The 18,839-nt window shown below is 40.5% G+C and overlaps 3 protein-coding genes across 3 annotated transcripts; 2 read left to right on the top strand and 1 right to left on the bottom strand.

The window, feature by feature from the left end:
* Positions 1-1,062: 1,062 nt before the first annotated feature.
* LOC118431015 lies at positions 1,063-8,841 on the top strand. The gene is made up of 6 exons (XM_035842087.1): positions 1,063-2,535; positions 4,025-4,131; positions 5,547-5,700; positions 6,591-6,700; positions 7,038-7,206; positions 7,721-8,841. The coding sequence occupies exons 1-6, from the start codon at positions 2,490-2,492 to the stop codon at positions 7,990-7,992; spliced, it is 858 nt and encodes a 285-aa protein (XP_035697980.1). The 5' UTR covers positions 1,063-2,489; the 3' UTR covers positions 7,993-8,841.
* A 3,652-nt stretch (positions 8,842-12,493) lies between these two features.
* On the top strand, positions 12,494-15,036 carry LOC118430993 (zinc finger protein 239-like). The gene is made up of 2 exons (XM_035842038.1): positions 12,494-12,617; positions 13,492-15,036. The coding sequence occupies exon 2, from the start codon at positions 13,505-13,507 to the stop codon at positions 14,450-14,452; it is 948 nt and encodes a 315-aa protein (XP_035697931.1). The 5' UTR covers positions 12,494-12,617; positions 13,492-13,504; the 3' UTR covers positions 14,453-15,036.
* A 167-nt stretch (positions 15,037-15,203) lies between these two features.
* Positions 15,204-18,386, bottom strand: LOC118430994 (N(G),N(G)-dimethylarginine dimethylaminohydrolase 1-like). The gene is made up of 5 exons (XM_035842039.1): positions 18,063-18,386; positions 17,525-17,624; positions 16,718-16,914; positions 16,065-16,193; positions 15,204-15,673 (listed from the first exon to the last, which is right to left on the bottom strand). Exons 1-5 carry the CDS (start codon positions 18,369-18,371, stop codon positions 15,572-15,574), a joined length of 837 nt encoding a protein of 278 aa, XP_035697932.1. The 5' UTR covers positions 18,372-18,386; the 3' UTR covers positions 15,204-15,571.
* Positions 18,387-18,839: the final 453 nt, after the last annotated feature.

An 18,839-nucleotide genomic window follows, 5' to 3' on the forward strand; every position in this document is an offset into this window, starting at 1 on the left:
CGGATCTATCGGTACCAGTCTGTTACATGTAAACATTGGCCTGTTATATTTTTAACTGACCTTTCCAGTTATGGCTCCCCCGGGGGTTGTTTTTGAAACCAAACCCGTGAAAATCCACCGGTGTGTGCCAATGAACTAGGCGGGCGGGCAGCACTCTTAGCACCGTAAATATAGCGGCGAGATTACGATGGTACTGTTACCAGGCTATATGATTTTCTACCTATCTATCTATCAATATATCACGTATGTTCATTTCTCTTTCGATCTCTCTCTTTGATATAAATGCGCAGGTCACGTTAAATCAGGCTAGTTCACCGTCGAGTGTTGGACACATGTCATGTTAATCAGAGGCTTATTTTGGATTAATCTAATCACAGTTAAGCAACACATACAGTCATTCGCTCTAAAGATTTATTGCGTTTTCTATCGAATTGTTGCGTTTCAGTTTCATACTCGTGAAGTAATCCAGTTGCCATAGTAACTGCTATTTGCATTAACTTTCAGGATCTTTCAGTCAATATCAAATGCTCATGTCCGTCACGATGACTTTTCCCCCCATTGCGGTTAAACTTTGTGCGTAAATATATATTGAAGTTTATTTGCAAGTTCTTGCCCGAGGGCTAATTGCAACATGAAACATACAGAAAATATAGTAAACATACATAAAATAAAGTAATTTGGTATGGATAACAATGGTGAAAAATGTAGACAAGTGACTATTCTATCAATGATATGGACTGCTGAGAGCTACAATCTACGCATTTGGGGTTTGACTTCTTTTCTGGAAGCAGTGGAAGACGAAGTACCCCACTTTTTCTATGATGAGTGGGTTATGTGACGCATGATAATGTTCGCCCGCGTTTTCTTATGGACTAAAGTAATCAACATAGCGTACCAGCTGACGATTAAGCTCAGTTATGTGAAATTGGGCGATAGATTTGAAAACGGCGAAAGTCAGCTATTGAAACCGACCTTAGAAAACCCCTGCACCCCCGACAAAGCCTGCGTAGGAGGCTACGACTTTGAGGAGTGCTTCCGGGTTACACAGCAGACCATTATCAACCATATCTCTCCCCTAAGCCTTGTGCGCATTGCAGTACGGAAACCATTAGTGCGCACTTTCATTTTCACTTTCCGCCATGATTTCGCTAGGGGTAGTCGACAGGAGCATCAGTCGCAGTATGTTTGTATTCGACCTCCGTGCAGTGCACGAGATGCAGAAGGTATGTTGCACTAGTGGTCTTCATAATCGTTGGCTATACAAATACCTCACCCTGAGATTCCCGCTAAGCTTGTGTCAGTGTGAATGCCAGTTACACATTACCTCCTTGCTGCAATATCTTTTCATGGTGTACCAGTCCTGAAGGTAGCCACAGCGGCACCACAGAAAGAACGATTTCTGTAGACACCTTATTCCCCGACCAATTTTTCACCCTTTTGAAATCCAACTCTAGTTGACCCGCTTCCGTTTCAACTTCAGGAAAATATATTTTTTTCACTCTTTGTCATTTTTCTTTATTCCGGTGCCTCTGTGCAGTTTCTTGCACAGTACCTGAGCGCTGATACACATCAGGGTGGATAACGGTAAGGTGTCGTAGCTAAATTTGCTTCAGAGGCAAAGGCCCTTGTAAACGTATCCCGCCAAAATTATGTATAAGGTGCACATTAGTCTTTGTACCCACTGGCAACTGACCTGAAACGAAAACATTCCCGTCGTCCCCTGGCTGACCTACAGGTATTGCATCATCTATTTGGCGGGAAATTCGGTATGAAAAGCTAGTCGCCAATTTGCTTCCGCGTGTTCATTCTACTCAGGTATAGAATGAGCACCTGAATGAGCCAGGGGCAACATTAACGTTATGTTGGCAGAAGATCGCTCCGGTTGGCTAAAAAAACGATTAATTATTTTCTTTTTTGTTGACTACTATAAACGTGGCATGCTTATTTTTTCGGCCTCAAACACAACGGGCCTTCCGGTACGCTGAGGTGACATGCATTTGTTTTTGTCGTGACGTCACAAAGATCGCATGAGACGACAAAATACCAAACAAATCGCCTTGTAATAATGTTAGACAGACCTTTTATCTGTAAAGGTGGCGCAAATTTCACCAATCAGTCACACTCAGGCTAGATTAGTTCATTTTTCGTAGATACTCTTGGTTCGTGGAAAACAAAACATGACGCTTGCACTTCAAGCTCTCTCCGCTAGATAGCGCTATTATGGTAATTTTTCTAATTTTGTTAATTTGAGGTCACATTAAGAACCCTGCCTTTAAAAGAACGGCCATACATAATCTAGTAATGACTATTTATATAGTCTGCCAACATCTACGTCGAAACATGAGTAACTAAATCAGCAAAAGAAGGTAAAAGATGATGTATCTGAATGGAATGCTACCTTTCCTCTAGCCTGAAATCAGCTGCAAATTTGTGCAGTATTGTATATAGTGCGTATCTTGGTGGGTATTTTGCTCTAAAAGTTACGCAGGATGAACGGCAAAGCGAAGTTGACAGTAATTTTCATACTGTGTGCAGGTAAGGCGAAATGTCCATAAACCATGCGTTTACACTTATTTAAATGAGAGGTGCGGCTGCATAAGAAAATTTTGCATATGTAACGTTATGTGAGTCTCGTGACCCACCTGTAACGTGGGGAGGGGGGCATAATTATTTTCCTAAATTTACGATGTTGTAAGGGTTTTATCTAACTAATTCTTAATTTAATTAACACATAATTCAATATTTGTTTAGCATCATGGTCAAAATGGTTTATAATGAAGTTGTAGAGCTGTGTAATTTTAGGTACAACAAAAAGACATTTGTATTAGTACTTGTAAGGGTACTAAGGTACAGGTCAGGACTGGAGGACTTATAAGTACGTAACATTACCTGAAATACTATATATATGGGTACAATGTGAACGGTTAACAGCAGGATGTTCAGATGTACTAGATGCAGGCCTTTTAAAGTTTTATAAAAGGGTAAGTCAGCTGAGGTATCCATTTTTACACCTGGGTGGAGTGAGGAAAGTCCTTGGTCAGATGTTTAGTGCCTTTCCAAAGACACAGCACTGGTAGCCTGTGCCTGGTCACCATTATCTGCTGATTGGCTTTGGGGTGCTTTACCCGGCCCAGTGCTAAGGCACCAGTGTACAAAATATTTTTCTGAGCCAGGTTGCACAGTGTGCAACCTGTGGCAAAAAAAGGTTGCACAACTGAATTTCAAGTTGCACCATGGTGACCTACAATTCACTAATTTAAAAAAAAAGGTACAATTACACTGCCTCAGTCCATTTATTTCTTCCAAGTAAGTTGACAATAAAATCAAGTTCTGAGGCACAAAATCTAAGTTGCACCCTGTGCAACCTGAGTTTAGAAGTAAGTTGCACCAAGCAAAAAGTGGTTGCAATTTGAAAGTGTGCAAGTGGGTAGTTTGCACGCTGGGCACCGACCTGCTTCTGTCAGCCTGTCTGATCAAGCTCCTTGGTCTGATTAGCTACCCTTCAAGATTTTTTTGCTAGAACTTGTAGTCGGCTTATTTACTTAGTTTACACTGGTAGCAGATGAAACCTATACATAAACCCAACGCCGTAAAAGTTCCCTGGCCTTCGCTGATTAACTGGCTGCGGCAGGCTACCCCTACAGTGCCGTAGAGAATACGGCGAGCACCCGATGGAATAGTCACCAGGCTACAGCACTGGTGGCATATCGGAATTCAATCCCCAGACCTCTGGGTTCTTGACCAAACACCTTATAAACCATTAAAATAACATAATGACAAAGCCGTTAGATGTAGATGGGATCTTCATCACCAGGCCACCAGCGCTGATATGACTCATTATGAGGACAGCAAGTAGTCACTGTGATTTTTTATGAAAAAGTCTGACCATTCCAAACTCATATCTACTTGCTTGAGTAATTGCTATTAAATAATTTGGAGTATGTTGAATGAATGTTGTGTGAAAAATATAGCCTACAAAATTGAAATTCTTAATGATATTTGTTCTGCTGTCCCTGGATGCCAGTGTACAGTGGCTATGTATCTGGAGGGCAGCTTTGGTGTCCAGTCAACTGTCCTGATGGAGTTGGAAATGTCCTCGTCTGGGACATAACATCTGGGCCTGCAAAGGAGGTAAGTGACAAACCCATTATTTTGGTAGGGTCTAGGGATAAACATGTTGTGTTTCCAATTTCAGACCTGAAAACATCAGGGTTGGTACATCATAGGTAGAGATTGTCATTTTTTAATAGTTTTTTTGTTTTAGACTTTGGCCCAAACTTCAGTGATACTGGTCTGCATTTTACTGTGTCTCAACAGCCTCTGCTTGTAACAGGCTTCCAAGAATATTTCAAACGTGTTTGGGCATGCAGTTGAAAATCAGATTCGGACATCAGAATCGATGTTGCTGACATTAATTGTATGAGAGCAACAGTTTTTCTGCTGGCATTATGTATGCGACAAAAATGAACAAAATACGGTGTATCACCCTTGCTCTCAGCCCTCCCAAAGGAGCCCTAAAATCATACGCCCTCCAACCTTCTTTCATTGTAGCCTCCATAGCAGGCTCTCTGACTTTTTTGGCACTTTTGCTGGCCATTTCTTTTTGTACTGGGTCGCTGATTGCTGGCCTCTCTCATAGCCGTCCATTTTAGAGCCTGCATTTTTTCGGCGGTACAAAGTCATATTATAAAATGATTAGGGCGATTAACAAGGAGGTGCGAATTCCCTGCCTGCCGTGGACGGCTAATAAACTGCACGCATCTCCGCCGGACGCGGACAGTGCGCTGTCACGCCCCGTGTGCACTGACCCGACAATTCTCTAACGGTTTCGGGGTCAAACTGCTTTTTAAAAACACAGAAGTGAAACTTACCAGTTCGACGTTCTTTCGGTATGTCCGACGCCTTTGCTCGGGCTGAGCGCGTAGCGCATGACAGATGGCGGCCGGGAGGAGCGTGTCGTCCGAGTTGTAAAATGCTTGCAGCCAACATGATAATTGCCTCTCCCGGTGTTGTGATTTATTCCTAACGTATGTGTTAATAGGGCAGATGAATGGCTAATCGTTATATAATATGACTTTGTACCGCCGAAAAAATGCAGGCTCTAAAATGGACGGCTATGAGAGGCCAGCAATCAGCGACCCAGTACAAAAAGAAATGGCCAGCAAAAGTGCCAAAAAAGTCCATAGAGAGCCTGCTATGGAGGCTACTTTCATTGGGTGATCCGGTGATCCAATCATCAGTCAGGTGGTTTGGTAGCCTGGGTAACATCCTATTTCTACCGGGGCTCCTTACACTCACTTCCCTAGGGGTAGCGAGTGTAAGGAGCCCCGGTAGAATACAGTATGGTACTCAGGTTAGTGGTTTGGGTGATATGAAATTTTTTAATTGCCATGTTCTCCATATCATCTTTCATCTGAGAAAACAGTGAAATTCTTCAGGTTTTAAGAATTTGGGTCTCAAAACACTCGTACAGACTCCCATTTAGACAAGTTCCATCTTTTAAATGATTAAACAATATGGTAAGATGATTTGTTTTTCCTTTTCAGGTGCACTATTGCATTGTTGGACAAAACTGTTCAACATCTCCCAGTACAAAACCATACACCATGATTGTGTATGTGCCCATGAACACATTCAGACAGCTGCAATGCGGGGTGGGGTCTCCCATTCTTCATAATAACACAGTTGTTGACTTAGCAGGTAAGATTTTAAGTAATTTCTTGCTAACCTTAATTGTTTAATATTTTCTTGGGCGAGACATCCCTAATTGAATGTTCTTATTTTCTCTTGTGAAAGTAAATGCAAATCACGTCAAAGTTTTTATTGGACTGTTATTTGGACAATGATTGTAACAGATGCAATATAAAAGCAAATTATTAATTATGTAAGACTGGCTAGTTACATTCAACTTGACATAGTTACAATCTATACACATAGACACATTGAGGTGCTGACTGTTCTGTATGTCTACTGCAGACTATACACAGTACCCATTTTCTCATTCTATGGTTTGTGTTTTGTGTAGAGGTACACATGTGCATGGAGTGGCCTATACAGGGAGAAATATAGTGTTGGTACATTATGCATCTATCCACATTTGTACCTTTGGGTAATATTGTACAAGTCGTACACTTAATCGTATGCATTAGTATACAGTAATTCTTTCTCCCTTATGATCAAAACTTGACATATTAAGAAATAGTACTGAGTACTCATGTTCTTTGCACATAGGGCACAGTCTCTAACTGACATGGTATATCACTTTTTTTCCAAAGTCATAACATCATAGCTTGTTGGGGATTTGAACCCAAGAACTCGAGCATCTGAGATTCTGACCCTTCAACTCATACCATTTAGTAATGTATGGACCACAAAAGAAATAATGGGTTTTTCAATATTCACATTGCATGTTTCATTTTAGCTTCTTATCTACTGCAAGTGTACATCTCATGTCAGATGAAAGCTAAGTCAAATACAGTTTAAAATTCATTTTTTTTTTTAGTTTTGGGAGCAGTTAAAACTTTCCATGTGGCTGAAATCATTAGACCTTATAAAAATATATATTTTTGTCTCATTGCATGTGTTTTCAGACTGTTTTGAACTGCAGTTCAGCACCTGTGCTTATGGAACCCCGTGCCAGGTCTTCTGTCCTGTCTCTGCAAATGCAAGCTACAGAATCTGGAACAAGAATGGAGATGAGGTAAGTCTTAAACCATGTTGAAGCATAATGCGCATTGCAAGTTTTGTGCAGAAAGTACAAACTGTGTAAGACCTGGTTGTAAGGTTTGATTCGCTGACAATTGGTTAGATATGTAGTAGTACTCTTTTTTTTTTTAAATCTTAAACATCTTTTCCCGGACCTGTGACTTTGGGTTTTTCAGTCTAACTTACATGTATTTGCTCATTTTGCAGCTGCTTTGTACAATTTGCATTATGGTTGAATTAAAAGATTGTCATGTATTAATCAAATCAAAAAGTTGTTGTTCTTAGATGTTGCCCATTTCACCATGAAATGTAATACTGTGTCTTTATTGCAGTTTCAGCCCTGCAAGTCTGAAGACTGTCTGAGTGAGTTATCTGACAGCTGGAAACCAGATGGTGGCAACTCTACCATCCTGCCTGTGCGTCTTCATGCAGGAGGGATTCATGAGTGTCGTGCGGATGATGATTTTGGAAACTTGAAGCTGACATACATCTACATGACAGGTCAGTCATCTTACTGATATGTATACTTCTGTGCAGGTAAGATTGGGGCTGTGCAGGTATTTCTTTAAATGTCAGTCTGAATCTAGCCTTATACTTCCCCATGTAAATGCATCTAGATTTTGGTTAGAATCGGTTTATGAATCATTTCAAACCACTGTAATATAAATTAGTCACTTACATGTATTATATAATAATAACCATCACCACAACATACATACAAAACATGTTTTGTAGTATTTCATATCCTTTGCATTGTACAAGTTTACTACACTTGTAATGTAAGTGTGGCTAGTAGCAGCCATTACTACAATGTCTTAGTGTTCATACAATGAAGGAGCATCCATTTGTTGTTTTCTTTTTACAAAATTTAAAATATTGCTAATGTTAAGAGCGTTCAATGCAAAATAATGTACTAAAAGGGAAAATATCAAAAACAGCTATGACAAAAACAAGACAAATGAATCATGTAAAATAGTCGTTTACAAGCAAGTCACATATCCTTAAATCTGAACAGCTCCACCAGGTGAGGATGATGATAAGGAGATGAAGACGACAACAGCTGAACCAGCAACCACCCTCACAATTCCATCTCGCACAGGAGCCGAGACCACCACTGGAGCCCAGCTGACCAAGGCAGTTCCCATGATGGCTCCTGCTGGAGGAATTGGTGTGGTCCAAGTCATTTCAAACATTGTTATTGGCCTTATATTGTTTGTTACTATAGTAATAATAATCTACTGGAAAATACTGTTACGGAAGCAAGCTTCTGCAATCTATAATGCGTGACCTACTTTATTTAGATTAGGCCGCACAAATCTTATTTGTTGGCTCTCAGATTTTTAGGCAAAGAGGGTAAACTGAAATATTACCATGGAAACAGAGCGTGGGAGTGCAGTTTCCAGGAGTAGTATGATACAAGTTTTCCTCCCAGACTTCTCGTTTATCTTGACTGAAAGCTACATTTTTACTGTAACATCAAAATGGCTGAGAAACAAGGAACAGAAATGGAGCGACTGATATATTTGAGAAAATAGTTGAAATTAGGGAAGCAATATCATAAGTTTAAAGTGGAATTTTTTAGCCCAGGGGCTAATTGCATTAGTAACAAGAAAAAGATGACAAGCAACATATAGAGAACAATATAATAGCTGTTGACTGTAAATCCAATCATAGAAGAACTTGTTGCAACTTTTAAATTTTGATAATGTTTGAGGTCTGTGCTTTGAAATGCATTGTTACAGTTAAGAGAAAAATAGATTTTAGAGCCCTGTTATATTGTGGACATGTCAATCATGTATCCAAAGCAATGTACAGTTGTACCTGGTTTTATCCTGATGCACTTTTTAGCTCTTTTAGGGAGATGGCAATAGTCAATACCAGTTGGATAGAATATTTTGATAGAATGTGGTTGTAATGCTGTTTATAAAATCCAATGGCATACTATGCTGCTCTGGGACTGTTGCAAAGATGCAGTCACGAAGAATTTGATATGAAGAAGACCTATATTTATTGTAACATTCTCAATGTTGTACATTTTTTCACCACAAGAATGTACTTTTTTACTTTTGCTTTCAATGAAATGGTGTAAAGACATTATTGAAGAAAACACTGACAAGATTTATAATGATTAAAGTACATACATGTATGTTGTTATGATAGTTTTAAGTTAAAAGTGTAAAAGAGTATGTGACTACAATATCTTATTTACTAGATACAATTGTAGTTGAGCTTGGTTGTGCTTAGTTGAAATCTACATGTATGCAGCTATATTTGCATTTGTAATTTGATAACTGTAGATGTCAGAAGGTTTGTTTGACAGTTAAGATTTATCAGACGTAAACATCTTCGAGATTCTTTGTTAAAATATAGATATGTATGTCAAACATGTTTGGACAGAGAGCTAAAGCAAATGTTCGACTCAGTATTTTGACAATGGTGGTCAGGCATTGGTTTTTTGGGGTAGAGGGAGGATATCACAGTTGGCATCTGTGCCAAAAATCCACAGTTGTAAGAAATAAAAACAACTTGAAGGCTTTAAATCATTGATAACCATTTTTTGCTGTAATTTTATGTTAAATCTGGATAGTATAGGGATTACTGTGTTGGAAGGTCTCTATACTTGAATTAGTTGTACAAAATGACTTTTCCCCATCACTAGTTGGCTGCTTTTGAGCCTGCAGGACCAATCCAATGGCTATAATTGGGGGTGGTTGATTTTACCTACGATTCACCTGCGATCATTGTGCGATTTACGGGGTATGCTATCGCATTCGCAGGTACATCACACGATGTATAGGACCGGGGCTTGAAGAAGCTTCAGAATACTACTTTGTTGTCAAAAACAATAGCCATCTTTCGCTTCTACTTCATTCAGGTGATATTTTTATAAATTTGAAAGCGCTTAATGAAGTCCAAGAATGCACAGTTTAGTAAGTTTAAAGTAAAATCAATGATGATGAATCCAAACTTTTGAAATGACTAAACTTTTTTTTATCAATAGTCTTTCATAATCTGGGGTTCTACCATTATGTAGCCACAAACATCAGTTGGGAAATCAGTATTTTTTGTTTGGTAATAGTGTAGGTTGTCATGGGCATTCTTCTTTGGGGTCCTTAACTATGTAAATTCCCATGGGCAAAATCGAAAAACTGTGTTTTGGTTTCAATCTCCATTAGTGGCTGATGCCTCACTATTCTTCCTGGATTCCGGATGAATGATGTAAAGACCCGGGTAGCTGACATGAGAGGCATTAGGGTGATTGGTATTGAATCACCAACTCCAGACCGAAGGATTTGCACCAATTGGCACACTGGGGCATGCCCTTACTCTTTTTCGAAAGGTCTGTTGGGTTCTTTAACATGCGTGGGTTGTGATACTTGTAGACCACAACTGAATGATTCCTTCTTACCTTTACTTAATTTAGGGGAGGCATCTTAGCAAAAGCCCCAGCACCGCGTCAAGGTGTACCTCCATTGCTGAGGGAATTTGGGACGTCATCCTGCCCACAACCACCAACTTCTCAACATTATAGACAACAGAACAGCAATATTTCAAGTCTTGAGTGTCACTTGGCTCACAGATATTTACAGTCAGATTTTACAGCTGTAAAATTGGAAGGTCAGAATATTCAAACAGTTTGAATACTTTTATTGTCTGTCTAACAGAGGAGAAACCGATATAATTCTGAATCTTATTGCAAAGAATGTTTTAAATTTGCATGTCTAAATTTTTAAGATTTGAGCCAGGTGCGCACTAAACACAACGTTATATGCAGAGACTGTTGGTGGCCATGTCAGGATGCGCGTCAATGCTGCCGAAAATGAGTACCAATTAGAATTAGTCAATTTATTTCATACAAGACGAGTGGGTAATCCCTTTAACTTTAGAAAATTGTTAAAATTGCGGCACAACCACTTAGAAAAAATTGCTGTAGCATTAAAGTTACGGCACAGCCACAAAAAGTCAAAATAGTTGCTGTAACAGTAAAGTCACGGCACAACCACGAACACAAAATCGTCGTTGTAGCAGTTAAGTCACGGCACAATCACGTAGTCAAAATCGTCGTTGTAGCAGTAAAGTCACAGCACAACCACCAAGACAAAATCGTCGCTGTAGCAGTAAAGTCACGGCACAACCACGAAGACAAAATCGTCGCTGTAGCAAGTTGCAGTACAACCACAAAGACAAAATCGTCGTTGTAGCAGTAAAGTCACGGCACAACCACGAAGACAAAATCGTCGTTGTAGCTAGTTGCAGTACAACCACAAAGACAAAATCGTCGTTGTAGCAGTAAAGTCGCGGCACAACCACTAAGACAAAATCGTCGCTGTAGCAGTCACGACACAACCACGAAGACAAAATCGTCGTTGTAGCAAGTTGCAGTACAACCACAAAGACGTCGGGAAGCAATAAACCGATCCTAACTGCCCATCACAATTAGCGCTTCAGCACGTCAAGAGAATGACAATTATTAGTGAAGCCAATGAGATATAGAGAGTCTATAGGTCCGTCATATATTTGCATTTCTATGCTTTTATTTTCCATCCTAACCGAGGTAGGTTTAGTACATGTGCTTTAATGTTTCGCAGTAATACCATCATCAAATGATTAAGAATGGTTGATAGAAGTAGATATTAAAAAACAGAACTGTTCCGGTTCTAAAGGTACCAACTTCTGTCCGCCGGCGCTTGAATTAGTTAGATTGTATCCGTCAATAAGTATATGTTAGTTACTTCTCGAAATTAAAGTTCGTTATACTGAGACAAATCTCAATAGATATACAAGTACCATTGTACCGTTGTGTATGTAACTAACTGACTTAACGTATTGTGCTTAGCTTTCGATCACTATATTAGCCTGTGTTTACACAATCCCTCGCTGGCTGGGGTTAATGAGCGGCGGCAATTGTAGGGCCGGCCGCTAGGGAGCGCGATTTGGCCAGGCTAGTCCAATAGTATCCAATAGGAAACAAAAGTAAGACAAAGTCAGGACAATATTTTTTGTTTGATTCATTAAAGGGGCATTCCACTCCACACGGGAGTGTTATTTTCCGATAGATATCAATTTTAGGAAGTGATAACTGCATACGACTTCACATTATACGATAAAGTACCCAGTTGCTCCGCATGCCTCAAAAGCATTCAGTCTTCTACTAAACTCCCCAAGTACCCTCTAATTGAATAAATCCTATGGCTGTATACAATGCAGAACTTTTAGGTAAGGTTACCAAACTAATTTCAGTTCGCTAAGAAATTTCGTATTGTTCTTGTATTCTTTGCTATCTTAAGAGAAATTTGCCTTCTCGGTGTGCTCAGCGTACCTCATTTATTCCGAAAATATGTACGATAAACAAAGTGTCTATGCGTATAGGGAATACATGGGTAGGGTCTGCATGGGTTTAGTGAGTGTCATTATTGTTTTATAAAACACACATCACGTAATTCATCCTAAGGTGAATTCCACAAATTTTGGCTGATTATGTATTCATTGACACATTATTTATTGGAAAACAAGACTCCCTTCTGGAGTGGAATGCCCCTTTAATTACAGACACCGGGTAGCGTTATGTAGTGTGCTTTGTTCGCTTTGTATTGTACATATTGTATGATAGCTTGTTGCATCTGTAACCTTCATCAACATAACTGTAACGTTGATTTGATAGGCTTTTCTCTCTTTCATAGATTGTCTGATATCGATCCCGCTCTATGCAAATTAGCGTAGTAAGCATTTGTAGTCTTCCATAATCAAACGAAAACCTGCTAAACCAGTTTTATTGCCAGCTGTCCACTCATTAGCCATATAAAAGATCTAGACTAACCCACGCTGACACTGTGATTCCAGACTCTTTGGACCGCTGTTGCAACCGAAACATTCGAATTCCGCCGTCTCTTGGTTCGGACCGTTCTATTTCGGTAAGCACACTGGCTGTTGTTTTGTCTAGTGGTACGCTGGTGTCGTCTAGTGGTGAGTATTGTAGTCTCCATTTTCATTTAATTTCCATTGCGTAGAGTAACCTTTATGTAACTTTATTGTCTAGTGGTACGCTAGTGTCGTCTAGTGGTGAGTATTGTAGTCTCCATTGTCGTTTTAGTTCCTTTGCGTAGAGTCATAGTCTGCATAGACTGACAGTAGTAGGTACGCATAACAGCAAGCCACTACCAACAGTTTCCCTGTCACCCCTGGAGCATTTTTTGTAGATCTATATACAGCATGATTTTTTTCTTGGACAAATTGCGATGTGGTCTCTCTTTAAGGCCCCCTTTCCACTAGACGGCGATCGCGCTGCGCTCTCACTGCGACCTAAATAGGATTTGTGTAACACTGGTGTGACTCAAGTGTGACTAGTCGACTGAGAAGACAACAAAACACAGAAAGTGTAAAAAGATTCGTTTCTTTCCTATACATTCCGTTTAGGGGTACGTCAAATTTTAGGTCGAAGAGAGAGAGAGAGAGCGAGCGGCGACAGCGTTGTCCTAGTGGAAAGGGGATATAACGACACTCGTGTGTAAGCCACATTTACATACATATAATGTTAGTACCCTCGGCCCTGGCGGAGAAGTGATGCCACTTTTGTGCACTTTAAACGTGCACAAAAGTAGCATCACTTCTCCGCCAGGGCCGACGGTACTAACAGATGACGTAACCTAGCCTGAAAAGTGATGAGATGTTGCATAGGAACGTTTTACCAACATGCCATCCTGATGTGTCATTTTTGTTGGGTCATGCTTTTATGTGATTTGTGACGAATTATTCTGAACCAAGATGTAACTTCTATTTCTTACACAGCCATTCGACCATCATGGAAAACAGGCCTGTGATTACTCAAGGCTTAGTTGAGAATGCGGAAGAACTAGGACGATGCTTCAACTTGGCGACCAACAGCATGGAGATACAGATTCAGTCGAACACTTGTGGTCGAACGCACCTGGAATCGCACAGTACAGAAGCGGGGGATCAGACAAGGCCTGAGAATCTCCACAAGTGTGAGGAGTGCAGTAGGCACTTCACTAAGCAGTGCCTTCTGAAGAGACACATGCAGCGTGTACACACCAAAGAGAAACCGTTCCATTGCGATCATGAGGGGTGTGACGAGCAGTTCCGTCTCTTTGTTGAGCTAAAGAGACACATGCGGGTTCACGCCAAACCGTTCCAGTGTCAGGAGTGTGATAAGCAGTTCCTTAGGTTAGGTCTGCTAAAAAAGCACATGGTATCTCACAGCGACCAGACACCGTTCCAGTGCGATCATCATGGGTGTGGCAAGCAGTTTCGTCGGAAGGGCGAGCTAAAGAAACACCTGCTAACTCATACCGACGTTAAACCGTATCAGTGTGAGGTATGTGGTAAACAGTCACGTTTGATGGGTGATCTAAAGAAACACATGCTGACTCACACCGGTGAGAAACCGCATCGCTGCGAGGAGTGCGGGAAGCAGTTCACCCAGACAGCTAGTCTAAAGAAGCACTTGAGGTCTCACACAGGCGAGAAACCGTTTCAATGTGAGAAGTGTGGCATGCAGTTTACCCAGATGGGGTCTCTGAAAGTCCACGCGCGGACTCACACAGATGAGAAGCCATACATGTGTGAGACGTGTGGCAAGCGGTGCAGGCAACTGAGTAACCTGAAGGAACACATGATGACTCACACAGGTGAGAAACCTTACATCTGCCAGGTGTGTGGCAGGCAGGTGAGACACATGTCTGCGCTGAAGAAACACATCATGAGGAATCACGCCAGCAAACAGGTATAGCGAGTTCACGATAGCGGACCCGAATTCAAGTCCTTGGGTAAACGAAAAATTAGGACAATCCGCAAAAGTTACCCTAAAATGCTATCCTACGTTTCCACAATAGCACCGAGAACAAGAAAAGACTAAATGGATCCGTCGCACGAGTCCGGAAGTTCAAGTTCTTATGAGTTGCGTGTTGACATTCATTGGTTTCGGAAGCGCTGCGGGGAAGAAGTTACTTAGTACTATTTTTGTTTGTTTGTTGGCCCACCGTTGTGCAGCTTGGTTATCTAACCTTAAATACTACGTCTAATTTTAACCATCAGTTTGCTCGACTTTCTGTTTAAGTGGATAAAGAGCTGTATGATACAGAATATGGCTCTTTTCATGTAACGATACAATGATTTAGGAGTGCATGCGAATGAGGGTATCAACCTTGTGCATTAGGATCAGATGGAATGACAAATTAGATGTTGTGGGAAGTTATGTTAAAAAGTAGTCTGCTGTGTTGTTACGTACTAGTATTAGAAGAATCTTGTTTGCTCTTAAAGGCCTTGTCCATGTATTACATTGTATCATTTCCAATAAAGCATGAATGAATATGATCTTGACGTGCAATTTTTTCTCAAGTCGGGATGAGAAAATCGGTCTTCAATCGATCAAACAAGGAAAATAGTACGTATGGCAATAACTTTAACTTTGGTGATACATCGTGACACAACGTGTTTTATAAAACTTTCTATTTTCTCGACATTTAGTACCTGGGAATCGTCACCATCAACAACATGTCTGGTCCATTAAGAAAAGTTAAAGATTACAAAATAAAAACAGTTGCCGATGTCTGTGTAAGGGGATGTGATATCTGCTATGTTAAACTGTGAATATATATATACATACATGCTTCTGAAAAATATATATTTCTGAATAAAATACATATCAATACAGAAGTAAAACAATGTTATTTTGAAGCAATACTATAAAACTATGTTTCCCAAATAAAGGATGGTGTTACATCGGGTTCTAACTGACATGATCGTTATTCACGAAATGCCTCGGATTGTAAGACACTTTCGTCTGCAAACCATAATTTACCATATATAGATATCTTTTGTTAAATCTATTAATGCGACTTATTTAGTCTTAGAACAGAACCGAGCAGCATGACAGCCCGGCGTCCACCTTCTTCAGCTCCCCCACTGTCAGTTCGATTCGCTTGACCTCCGGGAGCTTGTCTGCAAACGCCTGTAATGATTGAACAGGACATGATTTGAAAATTTAGATTTTCTCCATCTACAAAAAATGACTAATCGGAATTTTCGAACGAATCTCTCAGTCGTTTGGTGGCCCGCCTGGTGTTGTAAGTATAAATAGGATTATTTTGCCGAAAAGTGGTACATTAGTATGTTGTTGTCAAGTCATTTAGACATTAGAAAAATCATAAACTTGTCTCCTTTGAGTTTCAGTCTGATATTGCCAGTTGAGTGTCGGTACCGTCTGTACCTTTCATTCTTCCAGTTTGGCGGGAAGAAATAAAGCGGTAAAGAAAGAAGGCAAGATAAAACGCCTAAAACAATTGATACACATAAAAAACAGCCGGAGTCGAACCTCTGCTTGGAGAGTAGTCCCACCTTACCTTACAGCTGTTGGGCCAGTCCTCCGCCCTGCAGTGTATAACGGTCCCGTTCACGTGGATACAGTTCAGACCCAGGTAGTCAGGAACCCACAACGCTTCGTACGTGCAACCGCTGCTTTTACGTATGATCTGTAAATAAATAAAGACATCAGCTTGTGCCACACGTGATGAATCAGGTTTTTGCAAATAGCAACAAGACATTGAAATCACAAATTCTGACATGTAGAAATCACAAAATCTACGATTATGTACAATTATGAGGAATTTTACAATTAGTCTGCATTAATAATTGTATCAGAGATATTGGCAGAATAAAATCGTGTCTTCAACATGGTCTGCCCGCACAGAAATCGCACATTGACTTTAAAAGTTTTAGCAAAATATGCTTTCAGGAAAAAAAATCCACATTTTCGTGAGTACTAGTAGCTCCTTTCAAAACGCGCTTTAAGAAAAAAAAATGAATATGAACGAAACCGGCCTTTTTAGGTGAACAAAATCTTACACATTTGGCTACATCTCGCTAGGTGTCGCAAATGCACTGTAGAATTTACGTGACACCATCACAAAAGGGTTGTCGCCATTAAGAATGAAATGGATGAAATGTCTCTGATCAGCGGACGCAAAACTGTAAACATATATTTAGTGCTGCTTACCTCCCAGGCCTTCCGTCCCGACTTATGGTTCCCGACAGCGATAACGCCCGGCCCCGCGCAGCACACCACCCCTTTCAGGTGGAACTCTGGCGGCTGAACAGGGATGGAGGTCACGGGGTAGTCAGGGAAAGTCTCCGCTAGGATCTTCCGACCAGCGTTATTGGACTGTGTCGAGTCACCCACGAAGAATTCTTTTCCTGTCCAAAAGAAAAGAACATACTGTTAATTGCACAACGGATAACCGCACACTTCTTACCTCCGACCTCTTCCACTCCGTTTTTGAGTTAATATTACCAAGTTTTCTGTTAATTCAATTGACATTCTGTTGTATAAATAAAAACTAAGTTGATTTATTTTATTTTAATTCACGTATGTAAATCACTGATTTTTAGTTTACCATATGTTTGCTTTCTGTTATTTCAAAGTTATAATTTGTATTGTACATTTCTGTTGCTATTATTTCTGTATAGTTTTAATGTGGACTCCAGGACGACTAGTGTATTTCACTAATGAAAATCTAAATCAACCAAACCAAACCAAACCAAACCAAACCAAACCAAACCCCCAAATCCCGTGATGGTGCAGTAGGTGGATAACTTCGCTTTGTTGCACCGCTTGGATTATTGTACGAAATATATGCTGGAGCGGCAAATGTGGTGTGCATGCAATTAAGCGGCTTCTACTGTACCGATTAATCTATTATAAGTTATCAACAAACAAACAAACAAACAAACAAGCAAGAAGACAAACAAATGTTCCGATTCGTCATAAAAAAAAAACGACCAGTTTATTGGTTGGATTACAAACCTGTAAATATGACGTCACCGCCCTCCAGAGTTGCTCCCTTGTCCCGTATCCTGTGTACCTCCAAACCCGAGTCCTTCAGTAACTTCTCTACACAGTCGACCTGCAAAACAGCAAGATTTCATTTATTTTATTTTATTTTACCGGGGTAAAAATCATAAACAGACCAATGTACAAAAGAGCATCGGATGCCAAGCATTCAGAATGGCGTTTTGCATGCCGAAGTTTGACTCCGACTGTTTTTCGTGTTTCTAGGATCCATCTTTTTAATGGTGAAGTTTATTTGCAAGTTCGTGCCCGAGGGCTAATTGCAAGTACATGGTATAAACATAGTAGATATACAAGTGACAATGGATAGTTATAAACAATTTTCTACTCTAATTCAATAGACGTTTCAAGTTGTAGTAGACAATTTTTACCGTTTTCTTTATGTCTGTCGGCCGACATAAAGAAGATGGGACAAAATAGAAAGCCTAATAAAAACAACTAAACAAATATCAGTAAAGAGCCTAACTTCTGCTTGGAGAGTAGATCTTCTTACCTCTTTCCGACGTACTGTATCTACAGGCCTGGTGACCAGCGCCCTGTTGCCGACCACCACACAGGTGTCCTCCACAAACGGACAGTCCGGAGTGGACTCGTCCGCCGGCAGAACGGTCATCACGTCCAGTCCCAGGTCCCGCAGGGTCTGGGTGTAACGCGCGTGATCCTCCCGAGCTTTGACCAGGTCTATGATGTCCTTTGATCGTCTTTTCTTCCACTTGAATGCCTCGGAGTGGTCCCGAATGGAGTCAGGAATCTCGCGAACTATGGCCCTGGAATACTGCGGTAGGCTGTGGCCTTCCGCCATCGGCTTGGCTATGATTATCTGTTAAAGATTACGAACGAATATATCCAGTCGGTGCTTCAGTAGTAACTGCTTTTTGGCGAAAACTTGAATTAAATATTCTGCTTATATTTTGGGGAAATTATGCATAATAATTTGTACCAAAGGGACCGTTATTTGAAGTACATACTATTATTTATTAGTTATTAACACTCATAAAACAGTGAAAGTATAGATAACTCAGTGAAAAGTCATACAACCTGAGAGAAACATGAACATGTGGCCTGCTGAAGGTGAAGTTTTAACCCGTCTTTCTGGCGCAACTAGTTTTCCGTATACCGGAAGTGACAATGAGCAGACCTGTAGCGGTGTCATGGGTCACGACTGCAATGCAGGTCAAAGTCGGTAGAGTTAATCGTTGGTGAGGTCTTTTCTCCGGATCCGTGCTGTAACTTGGTCACAGCTTTAGAAGACAAAGGAAAAAAAAGGAAA

The sequence above is a fragment of the Branchiostoma floridae genome, chromosome 14 (assembly GCF_000003815.2).
Source record: "Branchiostoma floridae strain S238N-H82 chromosome 14, Bfl_VNyyK, whole genome shotgun sequence".
In the NCBI taxonomy this organism is placed as follows: domain Eukaryota; kingdom Metazoa; phylum Chordata; class Leptocardii; order Amphioxiformes; family Branchiostomatidae; genus Branchiostoma; species Branchiostoma floridae.